General features: G+C 37.2%; 2 protein-coding genes across 4 annotated transcripts in view; one reads left to right on the forward strand and one right to left on the reverse strand.

The window, feature by feature from the left end:
• Nucleotides 1–423: 423 nt before the first annotated feature.
• Nucleotides 424–4,872, reverse strand: CCDC59 (coiled-coil domain containing 59). The gene is made up of 4 exons (XM_007431289.4): nt 4,661–4,872; nt 2,145–2,367; nt 1,820–1,919; nt 424–1,390 (listed from the first exon to the last, which is right to left on the reverse strand). Exons 1-4 carry the CDS (start codon nt 4,794–4,796, stop codon nt 1,229–1,231), a joined length of 621 nt encoding a protein of 206 aa, XP_007431351.1. The 5' UTR covers nt 4,797–4,872; the 3' UTR covers nt 424–1,228.
• Nucleotides 4,873–5,062: 190 nt separating this feature from the next.
• METTL25 (methyltransferase like 25) overlaps nt 5,063–19,751 on the forward strand; it is a 39,525-nt gene continuing 24,836 nt past the window's right edge. For 2 of the 3 annotated variants that reach the window (XM_088141852.1, XM_007431290.4), the window contains exons 1-5: nt 5,063–5,351; nt 8,385–8,549; nt 10,478–10,584; nt 14,414–15,049; nt 19,249–19,393. In XM_088141852.1, coding sequence (XP_087997978.1) covers nt 5,063–5,351; nt 8,385–8,549; nt 10,478–10,584; nt 14,414–15,049; nt 19,249–19,393 — 1,342 coding nt within the window. The remainder of the gene's footprint in view (nt 5,352–8,384; nt 8,550–10,477; nt 10,585–14,413; nt 15,050–19,248; nt 19,394–19,751) is intronic. The other variant, XM_088141853.1, reaches the window with a different exon arrangement.

Consider the following 19,751-nt stretch of genomic DNA (forward strand, 5'->3'; position numbering starts at 1 on the left):
TCCAAGCTATGAAGGGGAGTACAGCATGGACTTCTTAGTTGCAGTTATTGTGCCTAGAGATGTCTCCAGGCAAATTAAAATCCATCCATTGAGAAAGGAAGATTTTATTTTTTTGTTAAGTGTGAAAGATCTGGAAGATCCTGTAGATGTCCATAGCAGGAATGGGTGGCAAGAATTGCACCTACCTTCACTGGTAAAGAACTGACAGCATACTCTAGCTTGTCAACTATAGATGTGGAAGACTATGATAACGTGAAGCAAGTAATCTGCAACGATATGATATAGGCCCAGATACATATCACCAAAGGATATGGAATGAGAGAATTATGGGGCAGTTTCCTGGACTTACGTGTTAAATGGTTGCAACTCATTACAGAATTCTTGAGCAAGTTATAAAAAAAGTACTTCTGCTGCCACTGTGAAGGTTGTCTATGAAGTATTTAATGGTACTGACCTGTCAATATGCAGGCAACTGATTGCTAAAGATACTCCTACACCATTTATTATAGTTTTCAGTGTTGGAATGTTATCTATATCTAAATATACATGCACATACAGACACACACTTTTTTCCTGCACTGTTCCTGCCAGATCCCCTTAATCCCAGATATCCATATGCTTTTCTAAAATTTAATTATAAATTTCTGAAAACAATTTTTCCTCTAAATGGTTATATGCTCATGTTTCAGATTAATTACATTTTAATATTCAGTAAACATTTAACAAACTCTTTCTATTTCTGTATTTAATCAAGTTATGCCAAGAACACTGTGCCCATAGTCATTTAAAGTAAATTTTTCAATGTATGCACAAGAAAACAGAGTACAGAGGAAAAGGAGACGCTGCAAACTTTTAGTAAACAAAAGATGAGTTAGATTGAAAAACAGCAATGCAATTCTGTGCGTGCCCACTCAAAAATTGTATTAAGGCAATGGGATCTGTTTTAAGTCACAGTACAAATGTACAACATACGTTCAGAAAGTTTAGCTAAATTTTTTAAAAATACAAAAGAACATTTTAATATAGAAAGACTATGCAGATTGTAATTTTTAATTTTAAAAGTTCTTGCAAGCAAATTTCATTTTGCAAAAATATTTTCACTATAACTTAATAAACATTAGTAAGAGCTGACACTGCAAAATTAAAAGGGCAGGCCACTGTAGAAAAAAGTCCTTATCCAATTCACCTTATCTTTTTTTGTGTCCATAGTTAAAAAATATCTGACAAGTTATGCTTTTTGCTCAATTTTTTGAAGAAGATATTCCATTTGTAAATTTAGATTTGGTTGTCCTTTTCTAGTCCTTTTACTTAACATTTTGTATGTTTCCATTTTCTTCTGCTTGTAGAGCTTTTGAGCTTTCTCTCTTTCTTCTCTCCTTTTTTTGGCTGCCTGAAATGAAAGTCTGGAATCATTAAGACATACACTTATTTCACTCCTCATAGTTTCTAGAGTTATTTGACATTATGTAGGCTGTATCAGTCTTTGCAACTATATTTATAAAACAGAAAGTGATGACATTCATCAGCGCTCATGATACACTCTGAATGCCTCTCTCATTTTACTGACAGGACAGAACCTGCAAGTATTAATATAAGCTTCTACTATATAAACTTGTACTGAAAAAACACAAATATTCTAAGGTGAGAGGCATGGAATGTCAGTTTAAAAATGAGATGGTCAGCTTTTAAGACTATATAGTCCTATACATTTTCAAAAGGGATCAGCAGCACTGAATTCAGTAAGTAACTGTCTATGTAAAACTTAAAACCAAGCCAAGATATAGCCTAAACACAAAGACTTTATTTAAAAGTTACATACCTCCTTTTTCTTGTTTCGTTCAGCCTTTATTTTCTCATAATCCTCTTTTGCTTTCTGGTTTGAAGTTTTTGCTTTAAGTTTTCTTTGAATCACATTGCTCCTGTGTTAAACAAGAATACTGGCAATTAAAATATACCTTTGGTTTAATAGTTATATCATCTAAGCAGTTAACAACTTTGATTCATTGACTGAAAACCTGTGGATGAATGGAAAAGGTTATTAGATTATCATCTGTCTCCCTCCAAGTACCTTATTTAGTTATTGTAACTTTTCTGGGGAACAGAGCTAAAAGCAATTTTACCATTAAGAAAACGAGTATTCTTACCCTGAAGTTACAGTATCTTTCTCTTCAAGTACTACTGGTTTATGTTTAGGTTTCTGCTGTTTCTGAAGCATTTCCTCTTCAGCTAAATAAAGATGCTTCAGATGTTCTGGATAATCTTCAGTATACCCAACATTATTTTGAGAATTCACATTTCTTTCCTTTTTAAGTAACTTTTTGTAGTCACGTTGAATCTTTCGCTTTCTCCAAATGGCAAAGCCTTGACCTAAAAGCATAAGACAAAAATATTAAATACTTTTTAATGAATGTACCTCTCTTGAAACATGTACCTCTCATGTAACATACTTAAAAATTAAATTACATTATTATGCCAATCTGTACCTGGTAGTGACTAATTGGTTACAAAGTTTATACCCTGAGAGGGGATAGGACTCAAGGATATATGTTGCCATACTCCCTTATCTTTTCTGTCTGTAAATGCAATGTTGGCTTGTTAGATAACAATTAGAGCCTTGGCTAAGTTGTATATCAAAGCTGCTACCATCATTTGAAGAAGTAAATACACCCATGTAAAGTTTTTTTTTCTTTTTTAGCATATGTGGACATATCATATTTTGTCTTCATTGAAACAGTATCTAAAAGTGATTTAAATGAACAACAAAAAACCTATAAAAATTGTCTTTGCAATCATTTGTTTCACAAAAAATTAACTGATTTGCTATTTCCTTCTGTGGAAAAAGTAAATACACCCTTGACTCTAATACCTGGTATTGCCCTCTTTGTCAACCTCAAGTAGGTGTTTCTTATAACTGTCTACCAGCCCCTGACATTGACTGGAATTTTTTCCCATTCCTCCATGTAGAATTTTTTCAGCTGTGTGATGTTTGAGCAGTTTCTTGCATGCAGTGTATCAAATCACCCCACAACATCTTGATGTGATTTAGATCTGGGCTTTGACTTGGCCATTCCAGAACCCTCCATTTCTTTCTTGTTTTTCCCAGCCATTCCTTGATGGATATACTGGAATATTTAGGTTATTGTTATGTTGCAAGGTTCACTTTCAGCTGAGTTTCTATCTTCTGACAGATGGTCTCACATTATTTTCAAGCACCCACTGGTACAATGAAAAATTCATAGTGGATTCTTTGATGTGAGCTGCCCAGGCCTCTGATACAGCAAAGTATCCCCAAACCATAACATTTCCACCACCAAGCTTCAGAGTTGGCATCAGGTTCTTCAGGTGAAATGTTGTCTTTGGTTTTTGCCAAACATGTTTACTAGTCTTGTGGCCAAATAATTCTATCTTTGCCTCATTTATCCAAAGCACATTGTTTCAGAAGTCCTGATCTTTGCCCTGATGATCTTTCTGGCAGCAAAGGTTTCCTTCTGGCATTTATGCACATTTTTTCTAATTTTAGACTCATGCCCTTTAACATCAGAGCTACCTGTAGGTCATGTGATGACATTCTGGATTCCTTAGAGACTTCTTTCAGCATCTTCCATTCTGTTTTGGGTTGAACTTGCTGGGATGGCCTGGCCAAGTTGGCAGTTGTTCAAAATCTTCTCCACTTGTAGATGATCTTCAAGACAGGGGAATGATCGATATCCAACTGTTTGGTGATCTTTTTAAATCCCTTCTCAGACTCACAGGCATCTATAACCTTCTTTCTGAAGGCCTCAGTTCCTTCAATCTAACTATGGTGATACCACACACTACAACAACAAAGAGCAAATCAAGTGAAATGTCTGTGGTTTAAATAAGACAGGTTCTTCCCAGATCCTCTCTAACAGTATTCTAACTATTTGCATCTGATCTGGTGCATCTGATTCTAATTTAAGGTATTTGAGAAAGTGATAAATGTAGGGCTGTACTGTTTCCACATGTGAAATTTGCATTTATGGTTGTTTGAATTACACCATAGACTACAAAATTTAAATGGTGCATATTTGTTAGATTATATCCCCTTTATCAGTAATGTTGAAATGAAAATTAAACATCTGTATGTTAAAATATGTTGAAAAAGTGTAAAAAAAAATGACTGTCTCTTCTAGAAATATGGCTGGATAATGTTTTCCCACCATAAAGGACAACTGTGTCTCCCTTTTTGGCTGTCTTTTTCCTCATTAATTTCCTTAGCAGTAAAACACGTTTTTTAATGCAGCTGAGATCTTTTGCATGTATATGCATGCTCAAACTGTCATACCTATTTTATGAAACCATGTGGCTCTTGTTCTTACAAGACATCACTGAATTACTGTAACCAGCCAGCTTTGTACTAATAAAACGATCTCCAGCTATTGGAGCTGTTTTTTTTTTGCCACAACAGCAAAAAAACAGAAATGATTGTTCTCTTCCAGGATACGTGTGTGGTGTGTTCAGTTTCATAGTCTGGCCCGTCTTTGATTTCTTTTGAGGTCTTTGCTTTCTTCTGAGATCAGTCAAGTTCGGCTACCTCTGCTGCCTAGCTGGGCGTCATGGAAAAAAGTAAGAGATCAAGAGACCATACTGCAAAGAAACCATTATGACATCCCTTCCCCTTCGTCTGCGAGGCTCATACCCTCCTGGAGGCTTCCCCTCAACTGACGCGTGTCCCGTCTCCAGGGCTGCTTCCGACTCAGACCAGTCGGCGCCTTCTCCTTGCCTCCATTTCTACTGAAGCCCGGAGATATTCTCCTCTTCCCAACCGGCGCCATCACGCAATCTGTTCAGCTTCGTCGCACGTTGCTATGTCATCAATAGGCGTCCTCGTCACCTTTTCAGCTGCAGGGTCGTCCAATTGGGAAGGACGCAGAAATGGCTTTGTTCGGCGCTTGATTCACTTTGTCTGGGAAGAAAGATCGAGCGGCACGGAGCGGGGAGAGAGGGGCGAAAAGCAGCCCCATCGATGCTGAGTTATCGGTGCTCTCTGCCAGCGTTTCCTCCTCGATGATTGGCACGCAGTTTCTGCTACGGGCCCACCATGTCGAGGTGCCCTCGGGAAGCCTCGCCGGGCTCCACCCGGGAGAATTACCTCTTGCCGCCAGAGCCTTCTGCGGAGACGGTAACCGCGCGAGTAAAGGCAGTAGCACAGTTTCTCCGGTGGGGACTTCCGCTGTGCCAGACCCACACGGTGGAGTTTTATACGAGGGGGCTTTGGGAGAAGTTCGTAGCTCTACCTCCCGAAACGGTGTTGGGCACGCTAAGCGGAGAGAGGCTGCAGCACCTCCTGGCAGAGCCGACTCCGCAGCGCCCCTTGGAGGAAGTCGCCGGTAAGAGCCACCGTCTGGAAAGCTCTTCGAGCAGAACGCCGCCTTCGGGGCGCGCGCTGGCCGGGGCGGAGTTGGAGCGTTAAGAGACACGCGCCGCCTCGTTCCTTCTCAAAATAGGCCCAGCATCCTCTTCCATCTGTGCTATCCGGTCTCTCTGCCTTCTCTCAACTTTGCCGGCATCCTCATCTTTTCCTACTTCATCATCTGGAATCAGGATTTGCTCCTTCGGTCCACGAAAATTTGATAGAAAATGTTACTGCCGCCACAGCGCTCATCCTTGAGGGCGGTGTTTCTCAACCAGGGCAACTAAGAGATGTGGGCTTCAACTCCCAGAATTCCTATGCTGGCTGGGGAATTCTGGGAGTTGAAGTCCACACATCTTAATGTTGCTAAGGTTGAAAAATATTATTTTAGGGAACTCAGAGGTTCCTAGGCAGTCACTGTTTCTCTCCCCCACTCCCCACTTTGAATAGACCTGCTTAGTTTCAGTATGCCTGCAGTCCCAATACATACAGTTCCTTTTCATCAACAGAGCATGGATTATAGGTGACCCAGATAAAAAAATTTAATAAATAATAACAATATATTTAAAATGATGGTTTCTGAGGCAGAGCTAGGAATATTATTGGTAGGTATCTTTGGGCAAGTCACTTGCTCTCAGCTGCAACCCACCTCATAGGGTTGTGTTGTGGGATAAATAGGAGGCAGCATTCTGCACCCTGCCTTGAAATGTAGAAAATAAAGGCAAGATATAAATCAAATATAATAAACAGATAAATAAAAGCTGATTTAACATGCCAAGGTAATCTCCCTGCTTTATTTAGTTTATTAGTACAGTATTGTTTACAGAATGCATATGTTAAAATGAATATTGAGTATTCATTTGGAATTCCAGTACCAAAGTACCATTTCCCTAAAAGAGAAAGAAGATTGAAATATCTTCATTCCTGCTTTTCTCACAGCTTCATCATATATAGTATTATACTTTCCCACCCCTGACCCCCACAAAATAAATCCATCCATCCATCCATCCATCCATCCATCCATCCATCCATCCATCCATCCATCCATCCATCCATCTATCTGACATGTGGGATAGGTTTGTGGATTTTTATATTATTCAGGTAAAAATATAAGGATGCACAGTATAGCTAAAGATGCTTTACTCTGAGATAAATTGCTCTAGGACGCTCCCCCCCCCCAGACCTGTTTCCAGTAGCAGCCATTCTAACAGATAATTCAGTCTTTTATAACTTAAACAAGTAGTTATTAAATCACTTCTGTTTCTTTTGATATCCTGTTAATTTTTTCTCTTACATCATGTATACTGCATAGTGAATTTATAGGTAACTTTTATTATCTAATTTCTGTACTAGATTGTAATTGTAATCAAATTGTAATTTGATTGTAATTTCTTTGTTTAATTGTTATGAACTTCCCAGAGTCATTAAGAGTCAAGTGGCATACAAGTTTAATATTATTACTACTAAAACATTTATAAATGAAAATAACATTTGGGAGTTTCATACACTGTTCTGTTTTTTAAAGAAAAGAGGATAGGTTATTAAATAAAATCTGTTTTTTTCTGATTTTTCCAGGCTACTTCATTGCCAATGTGAATTACAGAAGTCTTTCTTTTTAAATACAGAGATTGACAACTTCCATATTCTTTTTTCATTTTTGTAGCTTTTCTTTTGACTTGGCTTCTCTGCAGGTGTATTATGCACATTTTACAAAACAGTCCTCCAGGTTTGGTCAGAATAAGTCCCACTTGGTTTAGTGACATACACTCCCAGCACTTTGGTGCATAAAAGGTTGTAGCCTAAAGGTCACGGTTGATTAAAGTCTTTGCTTCATTTACTTTTTCTCTTTTGATGTACAAAGGAGATGGATCTATGGTCAATTCAGGAACTGAACTTTGACTTTTCCAAGTTTCTGGAAAGCATTTTGGATATTAAATATTAACTTTAAAATTTAATTAATTTTAAATATAGTCCTATGCTGGTGAGATTGATTTCTCTTTGGATGTAGTGGTTAAAACAACCATCTTACATGGTTGATTTGTGTAGCCTTTTGAGGCCAACCTTTTTTCTCTTTTTATAGCTGAAAAATAAACACCTCCACATCATTAAGAGGTTATTTTCAGTGTAGCTTCTAGTTTAGATTTCTGTTTTAGTCTAGAAGGTGTTATAGATGGGGTTATGCCGTGTGTTCAAAGGCAAAAATGTGCTTTAGTGTGTGCAGCTCTGCAGCTGCCATATGATGCCTGGAAAAGATGCATTTGGTTTAACAAATTTCAGACAAGTGGTACATTTGTGCCCTGTGCACATATGAAGCATATTTTTACATTCAAATCTGAGGTGCTGCACAATCTAATAGATGTAAATTAAAATATCCTTAGCTATGTTAGTAAATTAAAACTGAACGTTGTTGAATATCGTACTTTTTTTTGGAAAGCAAAAAGAAACCCATATTAAGTTTCACTAAAAAATATTGTTCACGATGTTCATCATTCTAAAGTTACAGAAGAATTGTTATATACTTGCTTTTCATTGATATGCAAGTTCTAGTAGTCTCAACTGATTCTGCTCCACTTAATGCACAGCAAGGACATTCATAGGATAATATCTCTTCATGATAAACCAGAAAGAGAACTTGTTATTTATTAAGTGAACATAAAATATTTAAATTATAGGAACGTATTCTAAAAAGCAATTTATAACGTCAGTTTTTCTAATTCTAAATTATCTGCCTAATGTGCATATAGAAATAAGATAAAATGACAGACAATTGACTGTATCCTTGAATATATGTTATTTTTTATTTTCTTTCTTTTATTTGCTAATGTGTTTTTCCTAAATAGCTACTAAACCTTACGGGAGCTCATATCAGTTATGTATACTAGATATGCTCTTTTTGTGTTTAGGGTCCATAGGAGTGAGTTCTGTGAAAGCTGTATTAGAATTCCTGACTATTGATGTGATAAAATCTGCTTTTTCATTATTATAAACTGTTTCCTGTTTTTCCACACAGATAGCTCTGAATTTTACAACATGTTCTGTAAAAAAACTCAGAGGCTGATTAATGTCCAGGCTTTTGCTCTAGCTGCTAAATACTATTCAATGCCGAATCTTGGAGTGTGCATCTCCTTAGAACAGATACTTGAAGCACTGAACAGAAAACAGCAGTCAAGTTCGAGTAAGTTAATAATCTTGGCGTATTGTTCTTTATATTTGTAAAGTTTTTTCCTTAAAAACCAATTATTTTCTTTTTTGCAAGTTGTGCGATATTCCTTAGTTTGTGTCTTTATTCTCTCAGCAATCCAAATCCAAATATCTATTTATCATTCACATTCAATCATATGAATGTCCCACTGCATGCAGTCAGGGTTATTCCAGGTAAATGAGTAATATGATTGTCATGATGTGTTCAAATATTATTAATGCTTCTTATTTTATTTTACTAATTTAAATTTTATTAGTTGTATTTTAGGATGAGTAAGATTTTTTTAAAAAAACAATGCCCGATATAACTTATTTCGTTCCTGTTGAAGAAAGGCCTCTCCCAAATTTCACGCGGTAGTTTTCTTTGGTTGCTTCCATAAATTTCAAGATGAGTTTGATTGTAGCGAATGCAATCAAAGCCCATGCTGAGAAACCATGTTTTCTCATGTTATTCTGATCTGTGGATAAATAAATATTTTATTGCCGTGAACAATCAGACAGCATTCACATTATCGCAATCTCCCAGTATAAATGCCAGACAGCATTTGAGTTTGAATATAAACTGAATATATATTTTCTCTCAGGTGTGGGCTTACCCATACTCTGAGGAAATTCTCTAGTCTATGCCCTTCCTCTTAGAGATAGGTAGGGAAAAAATGTTCTTTTAAAAGACAGCAGCAGTACTCTGGGAACATGGAACAAGAGGTTTCTGTGCCTGAGCTGAGAAAAAAAGGAGAGTGTGCTATTTCCCCAACAGCTCTGACAAATGGTTGGAATTACATCACAAAGCTGGGGAAGGTCCAGGACCAAAGGAGGACAGCGCTTTGTTTTGAGATTCAAGTTAAGTCTAAGGAATAGGTAACTGTTTAGATGCTGTGTTAATTTTTATTTCCCTTTGTCTGTTTGGAAAAGGGAGTTTTAAAATTATATAATGATATAACTCAATTCTCAGTGTGCTTTGAAATGAGACATTTGGGGGATCTTTTTCCTAGCGTTTATGGTCTGAAAATCAATTTTTTAACAGATGGCTAGACTGTTTAAAAAGTGCAGAAAGAAGACATGACTCTTTCCTATAGAAGGGCTGCTACTCTTGATTTTTTCATTATTAACAAATGTTAATAATCTTTTCTGCCACCGCTGGAAAATCTAAACAGAGAAATTGCTGTAAGAAATTTCCAGTTGTCTTTTTATCCAAGGGATTCTGCAGAAATGAAATTTGTGACATGTTCACCTTGCCAAAGTCATGATAAAGAATAAGGGCTGTTTTGGCACCACATGGATTTCCAGCTTATGGTTTCCATGTGAAGTAGTTTTAATACTTGATTAAAGAAACAGTTATTTTGGAAAGAACTTCCATTTTGTTTTCCCGGAAGTATTCAGTACTCCTTGAATATTATTCTTGCTCTAAACAAGTACACAGAAACGTTTTGCATATGCTTCAAATGAGAGGATGCAACCTTGGGACTTGAAACATGCTGTCATCTTTGCCTCTGTTTTTTCTCCCTGTCTCTTCAGTGACCTTCACTTACATAGGACAAAAGGAACAATATGGTATTCATATGAGTTGGCATCAGTCTGGTTGTTCTAGCCTATGAAGGCAAATCAAGTGATGATATATAATGTTATCTCTACGGCTCACGGATAGAGTTTAAGTATGAGTCATGCGAGCCTGCATTGTTATTTAAGGTCTTTGGAAGCAAACATGTATCAGAATCAGAATCCATTGCATAGCGAATATATTGTTATATTGACTCAGAGCATTTCAACTTATTTATCTGGGCATAGCCATCGTTTGTAAATAAGATGTACATGTAATGTTATTTTTAGTGATCTTTATGAGTTACAAAATAAAACATGTTTCTCCAGATCCTTAAGTTTAACTACATACTTCTTTTTGTTCAGAGGTAGAAATGAAAACAGATAATTTTATGAATAATAAGAAGTCACATGAAGTACAACTGATGTCAGATTTAGTAGATGGCATTGCAAAATATTATGGCTTAAACCAGGTAAGAATCTTTATTATCTTATCCCTTTTAGGTTCAATTCCTTCCAAAGGCTTGGAGGTGCTATAGGAGATGCTATTGCCTGTTGAGGAAGATGACAGTATCAAATTAGACTTTGTTCTAGATTTGCTTTTTTCCATTTAAGAAACAAGGTTAATCAATACCCAGTTAAAGAGTCAGAAGCTAGAAATCTTAGAAATGTGAATGAGATAAATTTTTATTAAATGTGAATTGAAGGAAATTTTCCCTATCATTTAAGTTAATCTAAAGAAAATTATATTTGGCGTTGTTTTCCGTACACATAGAGGAGGCTAAGATAAAGAGTAAGTATAAGCATGTTTGTGTGTTCAGGTAGACCTCATTTAACAACCACAGTTGGAACCAGCAATTCGGTTGTTCAGTGAAGGGGTGCTAAGTGAAACTGTGACTGTGCTTATGATCTTACTTCAGCTTTCCTTTATTTTACAAACCTGTGAAGGTTGTAAATGTGAGGACTGGTTGCAGAGTTACTTTTTCATCACCATCATAACTGCAAATGGTTGCTGTCTGAGGCAGTCACTAAATGAGGACTACCTGTGTGTGTGTGTGTATGTATGTATGTATGTATATATATTTGATAACTAAGAGTTGGTTGCCAGTGAACAAAACTGTATGATAAGAGTAAATGTTTCTGAACAGTATATTTAGTACTATTATAAGTATTCATAATTGACATGTTTCAGAGCATAGATAGGAAGAGTGCACGAAAGCAAAACAAGTTTTGGTATGACCTCCTTAGATGATACTAGGCTATAGGTGGCATTTTCAGAATCTTAATTCCAGATGTTATTTCTGGTAAGATATTATAAGAAGTGGTAAAATAACTTCTAAGGCAATTCTATATCTGTCTACTTCAAATTAAGAATCATTGACTTTAGTAGGGCCCTCTCATGGCAAAAGTATATAGAAGTGCCATCTTAGATTTGACTACTGATTATTACCAAAACTATCTACAGTATGGCACTAAATATGAGATGTAGGCTGTTTAGTTAGTCACTCTGTGATACTGTATTTTTGCCTCAAAATCATAATAATCATACTAACATGAAAAAATGTTCTGATTATAAGGGAAACCATTTCTTTAGTTTTAAAAATTATTGTTTTTGTTTTAATAAACTGAAAAAGGCAGCTTTATATTAGATTTTTCAGTCCTTCTCATTGGAAAGTGCCAAATGTAATCTAAGTATAGATCTATAAAAAAGCAGCACAGTGTTTACAGCAATAGGGATCTTAAGGGTGCTTTTTTAAGAGTTTCTAGTTCAGCAAAAGGACTTATATTGCCCTTAGCTTTATCTATCTACCCAAATTATAGGAAGTTATGTCAAATGTACAATATTGCTTGGGTGATTAAAATCAAATCTCATCCTTTAGCACTTTAGGCTTTTCTGATTTCTCTGTGAAAGTTGACTCTGATAGCCTGGTAGCACAACTGGGTGTGTTTAAAGAGCACTATGCCCCAATCATCTAGTGGGGAGAAAGCCTGATAAAAATAATGTTTCAGCCGTCTAGTGCCCATGCACTACTGAACACATTTCACAGCACTTCAAATCACAGCATCATCAAATACATTTAACAACAACAGAGAACCAAGTTAAAACATAGGTTTTAAATACAGTAGGATATATTCAGGATGCAGAAAAGGTTTGTTAAAGTAGAACTGTCTTTACCAAGTGGCAAAAAAACCTTCAAGAATAAGATCCATTGATGCTTTATCAACAAAGCATTTCACAATACTGTGCATTCAGTGGCAGTTTTGAGTGTTTTAAAGGATATGGATGATAATTTGTGTCTTTCTGCAAACAAAGGTGCGTATCAGAGTCGAGATATTAGGTGGACCAGAGTCTTGCCTGATATGAACCCCTTTTGTAGCATGTAGGAATTGGCATTGTCCTTGATTTGGTTCTGCCTAACAGCCGAGCAGTTAACAACAATGACTGATAATTAGTTGTGTTACAAAAAACATGGCAAGAAATCAGAGGAAAAGTCCTTGAATAACTGCTGTACTAAAGGAAATGCCTTCAGACCTATATTGAATAATGCTTTGTAATAATATGTAGTCATAGGAGAATAGGAAGCATAAAGCTCATTTTAATATACAACATATACAGAAAAGAAGGGAGAAAAAAATTGGCTTCAGTGAATTCAATCATATCTAGAGATTATTTATATACTGTGGAATTGGAGTGGAATAAGATGCATGTCATTCTAATGCATATCTGCTTGCTCCATCCTAAAGGTCAACTCATGATAGGCCATTGAAATGCTAAGAGGAAGTTAGTCATCTCATATTTCAGAAATTGTCAGCTCTGTTATGTTTCTCACTTACATCCCAGTCATACCTAGTAAATATATGTGTTGGATTTAAAAAAAATGCTTTATTAACAGGTTTCTTGTTGACTAATCCACAGAGATTCTTAAATTAGAATTTTATAAAAACTTAAGCAATAATAACAATAAAAATGAAGAAAAAATAGCCTGCAATAAAATTTTTAAGTTTGGTCCTTTGCTGTGAAATTTACCAATACTTTAACCTCATTTTAAGAGGTCATTGTAGTAAAAACATACACAATTATTGTTGAAACCTAAACCTGTTGAAATTTATTTTGTCTCTATCTGAGATAGTAGTATTTTCTATGAATTTTACATATTTTAAAGAGAAAGTGCTTGTTAAAAGACATAAGTGTTTTTTCTCCTTTCTCAGGCCTTTGTACATAAGATGAACATTCAGTGGAGCTACCAGATTTGGGCCTTAAAACCAGAAATTTTTTTAAAAATAAAAATTTGCCTGGGAGACCACAGCCCTAAATATATCCCACCTTTGCCCCACATGTTCAACAGAAAAGTGTCTTTACTCATTTCCAAAACTTTAAAGAGAGAGGGCCAGCCTGACCTCAGGAACAAGCTGTTACATAAGGCTGGGATAGCTATAGAGAAGGCTTGTTTTTAAACGCTTATCCCTTTAGCTTCACGCTGGGGCTGGATTTTCAGTATGCCTCCTTGGCTGATGTGTACAGAATGGACAAATTCCATTTGGAGGAGATGGTCCTGCAGATAACAACTCAAACCATAAAACACTTAACCAGTGCTTTGATATGTACCCAGAAATTTATTTCTGGCCAATGCAGTGTCCACTATATAGGTGATAATCCGGCTGAAGCAGTTCTTACTTACTGAATACTGAATATTCTGTATTACTTACTGGCTTCTGTATTCTGTATTAACTTTAATTTTGGAATACCCTGCAGAAGCAGCCCCAAGTAGAAAGCATTACAGTAATCCAAGCATGAGATGAAAAGAGCATCAGTGATAGACACCAAAACTGGACAAAGACTTTCCTGGCAATGCCTTTCACTTGCTGTTCAAGGAGGAACTGTGAGTTCAGAAAAACCTTCAGGTTACAGATCTGTTCCTTCAGCTCTTCCACAAAAATGATCAACAGAGTTTCTGTCCCACGTCCAGATCTGAAGCCTGACTTGGCTTCCTATTCTGGTCAGTAACTATCATTTTCTGTGATCAGATAAAACAGGATTCTGGAATTCATGTTGCTGGCTTGAACACGGAGTGCAAAAAAGGAGGAGTAAAAATATGGGTGCACAAGGCTCATTTATAGTTTATTAATATAAGGTCTTATCATCCAAACATTGCCATCTGTTAAAACTCTAGGGAAATATAAAAATGGTAACATAACTTCAATAACTGTGCTTTTTTTCTTATTACCATCATGATACATTTATGCTAAGTTTTAGAATTGGTGTCTGCTACTTTTTAACAATTCTTCTTATTTACATTCTAGGTGATTGACCTGGGTTCTGGAAAAGGTTACCTGAGCTCTTTCTTGTCATTGCAGTATAATCTAAAGGTTTATGGAATTGATTCTTCAAACACAAACACCCACGGAGCTAATGAAAGGAACAGGAAATTAAAGAAACATTGGACAGCCTATCAAAGACGTGCGGGAGAAAATGTCAGAGGCCAAGCATTGGAAGAAGCAAAGAAAAGGGCAGAACAAGATAAAGAGAAATGTAAAGCAAACACCAGTGAAAAGCCCTTAAGAACTAATAACAGTCTTGAGAGCCAGGTCCGAGTGGCTGTTCCAGATGTTGCTTTTGAAACAGCTGAACTTAGCCCAGATCCCAATATATGCATTACTAAAAAACAATATGAACTCAACCCTGAGGCTCAGGTACAACTCATTGAGAACAACATACCAGAAAATGTATTTCTAAATATTCTGCCTGCTGATGCTGTAGAAATGGATTGTTCACCCAGAAGAAATTGTAGAGAGCTCTGTGAAGAAGAGAAAGAACAAAGGAAGGTGGCTTCTTTGAAAGCCAAAGCCAGCCGGTCAAAAGAAGCCAACATATATTCTCCATTGACATCGTTCATTACTGCAGAAACAGAGTTACGCGATATTGTTGGAGATCTGGAGGTTATTTTGTTGTTCTAGTTTGAGCTATTTAATCTGATTTTGGAGTGTGAATTGAAAAACATTGAACCAAGACTGTGCTTTTCTGTAAGAGCATAGAGGAAATACAAGATAAAATGTATTTACAGGGATACCATTATTGTTGAAAAGTGGCGTAGTAAACTTGCATATAGAGAGAGAGGGAGAGAGAGAGAGAGTTAGTTAAGGTGGTTTGGATTAATAATTACATTTATCTGGCATCCATTTTCCTTGATACACTGTTCTTTAAACTGAAGCATGTAGATATGGTCTATATAAAATTGTATGCTTTATATATCAGAAATATTGTTTGGTCTAGTGGTTAAGGCACAACGCTAGAAACTAGGAGACTGTGAGTTCTAGCCCTGCCTTAGTCATGAAAGCGAGCTGGGTGACTTTGGGCCAGTTCCTTTCTCTCAGCCCAATTCACCTCACAGGGTTGTTGTTATGGGGAAAATAGGAGGAGGAAGGAGTATTAGGTATGTATGTTGCCTTGAGTTATATAAAAATAATAAAAAAGGGAAAAATCATATATATAAAATAAATATATACACACACACACACAGTGGGGCAAAAAAGTATTTAGTCAGCCACCAATTGTGCAAGTTCTCCCACTTAAAAAGATGAGAGAGGCCTGTAATTTTCATCATAGGTATGCCTCAACTATGAGAGACAAAATGGGGAAAAAAATCCAGAAAATCACATTGTCTGATTTTTAAAGAATTTATTTGCAAATCATGGTGGAAAATAAGTATTTGGTCACCTACAAACAAGCAAGATGTCTGGCTCTCACAGACCTGTAACTACTCCTTTAAGAGGCTCCTCTGTCCTCCACTGTAGTAATGGTACCTGTTTGACCTTGTTATCAGTATAAAAGACACCTGTCCACAACCTCAAACAGTCACACTCCAAACTCCACTATGGCCAAGACCAAAGAGCTGTCGAAGGACACCAGAAACAATATTGTAGACCTGCACCAGGCTGGGAAGACTGAATCTGCAAGAGGCAAGCAGCTTGGTGTGAAGAACTCAACTGTGGGAGTAATAATTAGAAAATGGAAGACATACAAGACCACTGATAATCTCCCTCAATCTGGGGCTCCATGCAAGATCTCACCCTGTGGGGTCAAAATGATCACAAGAATGGTGAGCAAAAATCCCAGAACCACACGGGGGGACCTAGTGAATGACCTGCAGAGAGCTGGGACCAAAGTAACAAAGGCTACCATCACACACTACGCTGCCAGGGACTCAAATCCTGCAGTGCCAGACGTGTCCCCCTGCTTAAGCTAGTACATGTCTGGGCCCGTCTGAAGTTTGCTAGAGAGCATTTGGATGATCCAGAAGAGGATTGGGAGAATGTCATATGGTCAGATGAAACCAAAGTAGAATGTTTTGGTCTAAACTCAACTCGTTGTGTTTGGAGGAGAGAGAATGCTGAGTTGCATCCAAAGAACACCATACCTACTGTGAAGCATGGGGGTGGAAACATCATGCTTTGGGGCTGTTTTTCTGCAAAGGGACCAGGATGACTGATCCGTGTAAAGGAAAGAATGAATGGGGCCATGTATTGTGAGATTTTGAGTGAACACCTCCTTCCATCAGCAAGGGCACTGAAGATGAAATGTGGCTGGGTCTTTCAGCATGACAATGACCCCAAACACACCGCCCGGGCAACGAAGGAGTGGCTTCGTAAGAAGCATTTCAAGGTCCTGGAGTGGCCTAGCCAGTCTCCAGATCTCAACCCCATGGAAAACCTTTGGAGGGAGTTGAAAGTCTGTGTTGCCCAGCGACAGCCCCAAAACATCACTGCTCTAGAGGAGATCTGCATGGAGGAATGGGCCAAAATACCAGCAACTGTGTGAAAACCTTGTGAAGACTTACAGAAAATGTTTGACCTCTGTCATTGCCAACAAAGGATATATAACAAAGTATTGAGATGAACTTTTGATATTGACCAAATACTTATTTTCCACCATGATTTGCAAATAAATTCTTTAAAAATCAGACAATGTGATTTTCTGGATTTTTTTCCCCATTTTGTCTCTCATAGTTGAGGTATACCTATGATGAAAATTACAGGCCTCTCTCATCTTTTTAAGTGGGAGAACTTGCACAATTGGTGGCTGACTAAATACTTTTTTGCCCCACTATGTATGTATGTGTATGTGTTTATATATATATATATATATATATATATATATATATATATATATGACTAAAAATTCCTTTTGTTAAAACTTCTGCATTTTCATAATATTTCTGTTCTTTTTGAAAATGTTGAAATTTAACAATTTTGTTGTTAATATAAACATTTCATATTAATAACAACTATAGCACAGTATACTAATGTATACAAAAATAAGTCCCGAATAGATTCTTTTAATCAAACTTTGTATGAAGAAGGGCAGGAAGGAGAGGATCGAGACAATAGGGAGAGGCAAGGGTAAAATGTATGAATGAAGTTTAGTTTGTTATGACAAGAAGAATGTTTACATTTATAAATTAGGATACGTAATTAAACAATGACTCTACCAAACAAATTCTAGGAGTGATATGTTTGCAAAAATTGTATATAGCACAGCCCTTGCTTCAGATTCTTGCGTTTTAGACATAATGTGAAGGAAGTTTAACAATATTTGGAAAGCCAGATAACAAAATCAAGAAATAAGTTACCATCTAGTTAATGGAACTGGTCAGATTGGCAGAGAGAGAGAGTAGCTATAAAACTTCTATCAGGAGGAGGATAATTCTCCATTCTATCCCATTCTTCCATGCAATCTGCAGATCTTAAGTTTTTGACTAACATCAAGTTTTAGTGTGAAAAACATGAACTTAATATGCAGTGATTCTGCATATAAAAAGTAATACAGGTAGTTTACTTGTTTAGCGACCACAATTGGGACCGGCAGCTCTGTTGTTAAGCAAAGTGGCCACTAAGTGGGATGTCACATAACTGACTGCTTTCCTTTTCCCCGCTCCTCCACCCTTTGGAATGCTCACCCCAGCACTGGGATAATTAGGAAGAATGTTTGTATTTACATTCATTGGAGAGGAGGGGATTATAAGAGAGTAAGCAGGCACACAATGGTGATTACACATCGAAAGCATTGTGCTGGCCCTGGCACCCCCAAGCATGCTTGGGGCTGGAAGTTGCGAGCATGCTATGCAAACAGGCCAGTGTATTTCCCATTGTGTGCCTGCTTGCTCTCTTAAAATCACTTCTCAAATCTTTGCGCTCTGCGGGGGATGGAAAGAAAAAACAGGTCAGGAACAGAAGAAATCACTTTTTTTTTTTTAACGTTCCCCCCACTTGTTTAAGCAATCTCTCCACTCTGGGGGGGGGGGAAGGGAGTGGTTTCTGTAGGCAAACTCTCCTGTGCCTCAGCTGGTTTATTCTTGCACCCTCCCCAGCAGAGCAGAAAAATTGGAGAGAAAGGGATTACAAGAGAGCAGTAGGGACACAATGGAGAGTACACTGGGCTGTTTGCATAGCATACAACTTCCAACCCCAAGCATGCTTGGGGGTGCTGGTGCCAGCGCATTCCTTTCTGTGTGTATTCCCCATTGTGTGCTGGCTTACTCTCTTGTAATCCCTTCATCTCCAATTTCTCCACTCTGCAAGGGGGGAAAAAAGAAAAACAGGTCAGGCACAGGACAACGTATACTGACTAATGAGGGACACTGTGAAGGTTGTAAATGCAGGCACTGGTCATAAAGTTATTTATTCAGCACTGTCATAACTTCGAATGGTTGCTGAATGAGGCAGTTGGTAAGCGAGATCTACCTGTACTTTTATATTAAATAATATAGACTCTTTATTGGTTTCTGAATCAATTGTTTACTTTTGGCTTTATTTGTGGTCAGAAGATTAATTTTGCAAAGTCATGCCTGATTCAGTCTTCTAAACTCTGCTCTTACCCTGTCAACAAAGCCACCTCCCATGGTAGAGGCTCCGCAAGGAATTTTAATTTTCTATTCTATTACGCCCATGGATTAGAGAGGAATGGAAGAGTAGTGTATCTCTCTTCTTAAACGCATGGGGCTACAATTTTTCTTGGGTTCATAATTTACTGATCATAGTCCAAGATTGCTATGATGGTATGTATGATGACAATTATTAGCATATGTGCTGCATTCAACCCTCATATCCTGGTTTGAATTGTGTTTTGGTTCCTATTCTAGGACTGTGTAATTGTGGGTCTGCATACCTGTGGTGATCTAGCTCCAAGCACACTGAGACTTTTTAATGCTGTACCTGAAATCAAGGCCGTTTGCAGTGTGGGTTGCTGCTACCATTTGCTTTCAGAGGAACATGAAATGCATGAAGGTAAGACTGTTTTTAAGTGTGTGTGGAATTAATAAATGCCTATCATTGTTCCTGTCACTGAATCATTTTTTGCTGTTTTTAATTATGTTTTCTGGGGGAGTCACTTCTGAATGGCCTGTGGTTTTCTGTTTGGCATTCTTTTTTTCAGTTTTGTACTGGTTGTGGGCTTATTAATGGAAAACACTTTTGTGTGGTTATAGAGACAGCTGTTTTTACTTCACCTCAGTAAAAAATGTGTTTGTTCATTATTATTATAATTCCATCCTCTTAAAGAATGAATGCCCTTGGCAATGTACAGAGAACAACCTCAGAGTAATTCATTATATGGTAAGTTGTGCATATATGTTTCTGGAAACAT

Source organism: Python bivittatus, unplaced genomic scaffold (genome assembly GCF_059951505.1).
Source record: "Python bivittatus isolate LINGU-HERP-01145 unplaced genomic scaffold, Pbiv_v1 ctg000330_np1212, whole genome shotgun sequence".
Lineage (NCBI taxonomy): Eukaryota > Metazoa > Chordata > Lepidosauria > Squamata > Pythonidae > Python > Python bivittatus.